Raw genomic sequence first — 8,074 nt, 5'->3', positions numbered from 1 at the left:
TAGCCCAATTTATAGTTAGGAGCAGATGCAGTGGACCTACCTTTTGCTTTATATTTTTGCCAAAAAGGAAGAGGGTTATTCACCTTTTCCTATTTAAACATCTTTTTCATCTAAAGCCAAAAATTAAGATTAATCTATTCACATACCGAAATATTTTTAAAACAATCTTTAATAAGTATTTTTTATACGTATAATGTCATGCGATCAAAGTCACAACATAAGAATAAATATCAGCTTATATATACATAATTATCTTTATCTGTAAAAGACATTTTTATTTGAGTAAAAGATTATTAGGATATAATCAAAATCACACATTCTTAAAACATAAAAATAGACATAAGTTTATATATATAATTATTTTCATTAATAAGAAGTTCTTTGAAAATGTTCAAAAGCAAAATTATAATAATTTAAACATACTCGAGAAATATGTGTGTGATAAAAACTACCTAATATACAACACATAAATTAAAAATTTAAACTCTTAATACATATTTATTAAGTAAAATTATTTATTAATCATATCACATTTTATTAATTATTTAAATATAGGTATATGTTAGAAGAATTTTAGCGATATATGTGCAGTTTTCGACATACATGTTGGTTCCCCAAACCAACTTGTTTTCATAATAATAATTAAGATTAATATAACTTTAAGTAAAAAAGTGTGCAACTCTCATCTTTTAAGATTATCTTTGCTGAAGCTCGCTTTCTGTGCTTAAATAACCACCGTTCTATGTTGGCTTCACAAATTTTTAATTTATTGCGGCTAAATTTGAAATTCAATCATGAGTTACGACAAAGATCCTAAATTATTACTCTCTATGAAAGTAGATCACCATCGGATTTTATTACGTTTTAAAATTATTTTGATTACATGCATATTCATTATAGATAATTTAATTAAAAATTATAATAAATTAGTACAAAAATACTATATTTAAATATATATAAATTATATTTAAAATAAGAATGTATAAATATTTTTAAATAAATAAATTATATTTTAAATTTATAATAAATAAATTTTTATATTGTAAAAAAAGTTATTTATTAGTAATTTATTTTAAAATATTAATATTTAATTAATAAAATAATTATGATAAAAAATTAAATTAAATAAAAAGTTAAAAGAAATCCATACAAATTATCTCTTTAAAAAAATTCTTATGTAAGATACATATTCGTATTTAATATATATGATTGATTATAATTATTGATTGCAAATTAAAAAAATTAATAACTTTAAAATTTACATATTTATTGGTGTCGAAAAAATTATATACTTATTTATATGTATTTTTTAATTAAAAGATATTTTTACTTTTTATTTTTTATTTTAAAGTAACCTTTAATTCAGATGAGCCAAATTGACTCTATGAGCTTTTTCTTCCACTATATATATCTTAATTATTATATGCACAAAAGAAGGTATTTAATTAAAATTGTTTGTGATGTTAATTTGCGGCTGTATTTGCATGTAAATGATTGGCTCTATAGATGCAAGTAGTAATACACTAATACGTTAATTAAAGAGGAAAGTGCTAAAAGCACAATACATGGTTGCATTGCATCCCTCACCTCACCCTCTTCATAAATTTATTGATACATTGATCAATAGAATTTCAATACTTTATCACATTAGCTTATCAATTAATTAACATATGATATAATAATGAAATATTTTTCTTTTTAAATACTTGTGTAAAGGTGGAATTTAGGCTGTCATCACTCATCATATACAAAGTTAAACTCGTTTTAATACGATTTTTTAAATTATAATTACTCTAACTATTACATATTTGGGATGATGTTTAATAATGTTTGCTGAATTTAAATAATTTCTTTAATTTTCTTTATTATGTTTTTAAGCCTAATATATAGTATGACATAACGTTTCGGCACCATTTTTAAAACGGAAAAAAAGGGTTAGAATTAGATAGTTGCATATATAGCTAACAAGCACACAGGCATGTGGAGGATGGATGCAAAAACGGAATGGTTTTGCGAATAACGGGGTTTCTTTCCTTGTATTTCTCATGCATGATGCGTTTTCTATACACACGAAACCATCAAATCCTTGTATTTTCTTATGTTTTGTCTGAATGTGTGGTTCTTTCACAGTGGATAAACAAACATAAAAGATATCGATGATGTGATGTGATATCATATGTAATAAGGCAAAATTGTGCTTAGCTGTGTGATAAGGACTTTTACGTTCCATTAATCACAACAGCATCACATGTCTCTTGAGTTTTCAGTTCACAATGTGGGCTCGTAAACATTTTCTAAATTAATCATTCAGGAATTATTGATTAAAACGTACAAACTTTATAATATATACTTTTTACTAATAACATAATTAGAAAAGGATACATCATTTTAAAAAAAAAATAAAGTTAGACATGTTTAGTACACCATTTAAATAATAAAATATTTTTTATACATCAGAAATATTAATTAAATAACTAAATCAAGATCTAATATAACATTTATTCTTTCAGCTAAAATGAATAGATTTAATTGAAAATAACACTTATTCTATTTTAACATTCTGTGAAAGCTTTTTCATATAAAATTTCATATCTAGTATGTTAATCAACATACACATTTATGAAATATAGTGTAAAGTAAGAGACTAACCCCTAAAAATGAGCTTTTTCATCAAACTAATAAAATACTAAATTACTATTACAATTACAAACTTAAAGTTATATTAATATTAATAGATAAAAGTATATTTGTTACATATACGTGTGATGTCAAAATAAGTTTAGTTTTAAATAAATTCAAATAATTTTATAAGTTATTAAAATATTTAAAATGACTCAATAATTTTTTAATTTAATAAATTCTCATGCATTTTCAACCAATACATTTTTTATATCAAAAATCGTTTGTTCAATTATTTCGATATTTATACTTCTCAATTAGAAATTGGTCTTGTACATAATTAGAGATATTGCTTTATTTCTATAAGATTTGACTTAGTACGATAAATTATGCTTCTTTATCAAATAATAAAAGTTATACTTCTTTATCAAATAATAAAAAATACATTTTCATGCAAACTCGCTTAAGAACAGCAACAACTGTTTTCTTCATGAAATGGATAAAGGCTCTTTGAACATGGCAAAATTGTCAGGGGCTTGTTAGACGTTAATTAAGTATAAAATTTTCAACAAATACTTGTATGAGAAAGAAATATAAAAAAAATAATATTATAAGTTAAAATTAATTTATATATAAGTTAACTTGTAGAATTTTTTATATTAATTCTTTTAAGAATAATTAATTAATTTATAGACTAATTTTACTTATTGAAATTTTTATTTTATTTTGTATTTTTATTTTATTCTTTTATAAGTATTTTAGAAAAATTTTACTTAAACAGGTTTTAAGATAATAGTTAGTTGGTTAGTTATTTTAATTGGTTAATCAATTAGTTATTAATAAATTCTATAAACAAAATATATATCATACATTATTATGTAACTTTTTTCATTTTCATTAAATTTTTTTCTTTGCTTATCACTAAACTCAAGAATAATGCTCGTAATTATCAAAAAGCGTTCAACAACAACAAACTTTGCCAAGGAGATGACCTCACGATACTTTCTCGACGATTATCATCTTTAGAATTTTTAGGTTAAATTATTCATTTGTTCTATATTTGTCTTTGTTTTAAGTTTAGTTCTTATATGAGCGAATATAGTAAATTTTAGTTGACAATATTTTGTGATTGCTTATAACTACTAGAAAGATTTTTGTAGTTGTTTTATACCGTGTGAAAATTTTATTTGGTGTTAATACTAGTTACCAAAGCTTAAAATGCACGAGAATAAAACTTAAAATGGAAATAGTAATAAAATAGTTGGGATCAAAATAAATTCTTTATTCTTTAACTCATAATCAATCATATTAATTATCTTTACCAAAAAAAATCATATTAATTATCATTAACTTTAAATTGATATAAATAGTGAAGGATTCATGTTGTTTAATTAAGTGACTAGAATTCGAATATTGATTTTTGTAAATTCAAAAAATTCAAATTGATTTATTAGAGTTACACGTAATTTTGAGAACCTTTTAACTATATTTTTTAGTGATGAGATGTTAGAGAACAAAATAACTATATGTATGACTTAAGAAAGTGTCTTGTTTAAAAACAACTTTAAAATTATTCTTTTAGCATTTCCAAGTTCACTCTAATAAGTCAAATGTTGGCCATTAGAAAAATGACCATGAAAACTCCGGCCACCGCAAACTTGACGTGCACAAGTACCACCAACCCCTCAAACTCATGTCTTCTCTTATTTACTTTTCACTCTTGTATTTGTTATGATTATTTTGTTCGTTTGTTTGATGAAAATAATTCATGAATCATTTAAATCTTCTAAAAAAATCATTTAAAAATTTAATTCATTTGATCCATTTGAGAGAAAAAATCTAATCATTCATTAATAATTTTTTAATGAATAGATATTCGATCCATTCATAATAATATGTTTTAAAAATTATATTTTTTAACGTAAAAGTCTTTTAAAAAATATTACAAGTTACTATATTATTATAGAATCTTTAAAAATCTATTTTTTTATGTATTAAAATAGTCTTTTAAAATATGAATATAATGCACTTCTTTTATTAATCAAACATACTTAAAAAAATAGTAGATGAATTAATAATAAAATTAAATAGATGGATTAAATCCATTTTAATATTATTATATTTGTATAATAGATGAATTAATTGAATTTATTTATGAATGGATTAAATGGATGATGAAAAAAAGTAGATTGTTTTGCCACCCTAAGCTAAGTTACACTTTTTTAGTGTTATAAACATGGAAAACAACTAAATTTTCCAAAATATTTGCTTATCGAAACAATAATAAATTTTAATTATAATATAACTTATTTATTAAAATATTTGATTATTATAATATAAAATATTTGATTATATAAAACATTTCCTCTATTATTTATTATAAGAAGAAAAAAGTATAATTTGACACATTAAAAAAAATTAGTTGTCTGTATTAAATTTTATTAATTTTTTAAAAATTATCTTTATTATAAATGTAAAAAAATTAGTGTAATTGTAAAAAATTTAGTTATGTATTAAAGAATGAGTAATTTTAGAAAGATATTATTAATTGAAGTAAAATTAGCTAAAATATACTTGTATTTAAAAATAAAAAATGTGTGTTCGGTTCATTTCTTATTTATAAATTATAATAGAGAGAAAAGAAAGTAGTGGTTAAGATAAAAGGAAATATATGTTACAATAAAAAAAAAAAGAGAAAAATGAATTAAAATTCGAACATGTACGGGTTCGGGTAGGAATCCGAAAGAATGGTGCGGAAAAGAAAACCCTAACCCTGTAGTCGCCTACTTCAGTAGCACGTGACGCACGTGACTGGGAAAGTAGGAGTAGCGAGCGCCGCAAGGCGCAATCACACTATCTCCGCGGAAACTCAAATGCTTTTACGTTAGCCATTGGATTGGGTGCCACGTCATCGATCCGCGTGAATTCGTGTTTCAACGGCTGAGATCAGCGCTGCAGAGCAACTGGGGGAAGCGAAGGGAAGAGGCTGGTAACTAGACTGTTTTCTCCATTCTCTCGTGCTTGATTTTCCATCGATATTTTTCCCAACAAATTTCGAATCCTGTGGAGAACGTGCTTTGCTTTCTGGATTTCAAGATGAAGCTCACTGAGGAATTGAACGAGCACGTGGAGGAAAACGAGGTCGTGCTTTTGAGCGAGGAACACGACGAATATGAATCCGAAGATGAAGTAGACGACGGTGAAGACGACGAAGACGACGAGGATGACGACGACGATGACGAAGGAGACGACAATGACGATGAGGATGACGACGACGAAGATGATGCTCCTGACGCCGGTGACGACGATGACGACGAAGAAGGAGAAGAAGAACGCGACGTCGCGCGCGGTGGTGAACCTGACGATAACGACGACGACGATGACGACGACGACGACGACGACGAAGACGATGAGGAGGAGGAGGAGCAAGGAGAAGAGGTAGTTGACTCTGATTTTCTTTATTAAATCTCTAATTTCCTGAAATTGTTATTGTTTTGGACGCAAATACCGATTCTGGATTGTTTATTATCTTTAGTATGCTAATTTTTCACTTGATTCGTTTGGGTTCCTTTTAATTTATCGTATTTTTATTTTCTTCAATTTTTATTCTGTTTCGAGCAAGAGCCTAGAACCTAGGGATTCTTTACTAACTTGTTCTTTTAATTCTCTACGGTTGTTTTTTAAGACCTTGCATCTTTCTGAGTTTTTTTTTTTTTTTTTTAGAAAATGATTTATGAAACATGTTCGTTGAGCTAGTTGTTTTTTGGTGTTACATTATTATGTTTTGCTTTCTATTTTTCTTTCTGTTTGTAGGACTAGTTGTGTTTTTCTTCCCTGCTGCCATGTCCTTTCGGTTTCAGAATTACGTGCATTAGTACGGTTCAGTACTGATTGGAAAAGAAAGGGAGAGTGAGTGTTTATGTCTCTGTTTATCCGAATCTTTTTAATTACTAGTTTATGGCTCGCTTTTAAATTTACTCGAGGATTTGAGGCACCCAAGAAAATTTTCTCCGTTTTATCACTTTATGTGTAATAATATGCAGTATATTAATATCATGAAATTGCTCAATTCCTCGAGTTCACAGTATTGTTTGTTCTTTGATAATTCCTTGGTTTATATTTTAATATGCTTGCGAATTTCTTGTTCTATTGATGCCAACCATATGGGGAAACAATGAGCACCTGTTCACTTGGAATATCCGTTGAATAAGTGACCCCGGCTCCTTTATTGGTGTTGTTTGAATCACTTTATTTTTCACCAATTTTGGCTTTATGGTTTTTTTGGGGGTTGTTGAGAATCTACGTAATAGAATCAAGTTTCTGTTAAAAGAACTAAAGAACATGTTTCAGGTCATATGTCATCCTCAAATCGATATGAAAATGAAGAGGTGAAATAATTTTTGTTTGGCTGTATCTATACTTATTGTCAAACAAACTATACATGTAATTTTCTTTTTTGCCATGTCTTCCTGTGCTTGTATTACTTTGGATTTGACACATGAAACTTGTAGGAGGATTTGGGAACAGAGTACCTTATCCGCCCTTTAGGCACTGCTGAGGAGGAGGAAGCATCTAGTGATTTTGAACCCGAGGAGAATGGCGAGCAGGAGGAGGAAGATGAGGAGGACGAGGATGGTGACAAGGCTGGGGTTCCGCCAAAAAGAAAAAGGTCAGATAAAGATGATTCTGATGACGATGATGGAGGAGAAGATGATGAGAGACCCTCTAAACGGTAGAGCTGGGTCCATTCTTTGCAAGGGCTTAAACTAGTCAACCATAGGTCAACATATCTCCCTTTGTCCTTTTAAAAACATTCAGAGAAAGGTTCAGGGAATTGTTTCATTCTCTCTTGTATCATTATGGTGCGACATTAGTAGGCTTATTATTACTTTCATATGCTTGGTGCATAGTTTATAATGGGTTAAAACGTTTGGTAGAACAAATTTTGCAGACTTGAATGTTATCTTCAAGGTACATTTTAGCTCCGTAGATCTTTATGCATTACTGTATTTGATAGTGATACTCTAAAAATGTTGGTAGGTTTCTTCTGGCTTTTACATTACAGTTTTTCATGACAATCGTTTAATACTCATTTGTCTCTATTACTTGTGAGAGGGTTGCTTCATGGATTCTGAACTTGTGGTTGTTGGATCGGTCAGAGAACCACTTTTCTTTTCCAGGCATTCAAGAAGTGAATTCCTCATTGACCATGATGAATATATTGGGTCTACAACGAATGGAAAATTATGTTTTACCCTTTGGTGAAAATACGTGCCAGTCATTTTAGTTTTGCTTTGACAAGCTTCAACTACAGGATCGATTGGTGAAAATATCTGATACATTAAAGATATTGGTAGAATTCGTTTGGCTTTGCAGTATTTGGGTTGCAACTATTCATACATGTTTCTTTAGAATATTGACAAGGTGCTGTAAGAAAGAGGTGTATATGCCATAA

The 8,074-nt window shown here is 27.7% G+C and overlaps 1 protein-coding gene across 1 annotated transcript; it reads left to right on the top strand.

Annotated features, from left to right (window-relative positions):
- The first annotated feature begins 5,416 nt into the window (after window positions 1-5,416).
- Window positions 5,417-7,608, top strand: LOC109811013 (uncharacterized). The gene is made up of 2 exons (XM_020374640.3): window positions 5,417-6,057; window positions 7,131-7,608. The coding sequence occupies exons 1-2, from the start codon at window positions 5,716-5,718 to the stop codon at window positions 7,353-7,355; spliced, it is 567 nt and encodes a 188-aa protein (XP_020230229.1). The 5' UTR covers window positions 5,417-5,715; the 3' UTR covers window positions 7,356-7,608.
- Window positions 7,609-8,074: the final 466 nt, after the last annotated feature.

The sequence above is a fragment of the Cajanus cajan genome, chromosome 5, assembly GCF_000230855.2.
Source record: "Cajanus cajan strain Asha chromosome 5, NIPB_CcT2T_4, whole genome shotgun sequence".
NCBI lineage: Eukaryota > Viridiplantae > Streptophyta > Magnoliopsida > Fabales > Fabaceae > Cajanus > Cajanus cajan.
This window is presented reverse-complemented; position numbering and strand designations above follow the sequence as displayed.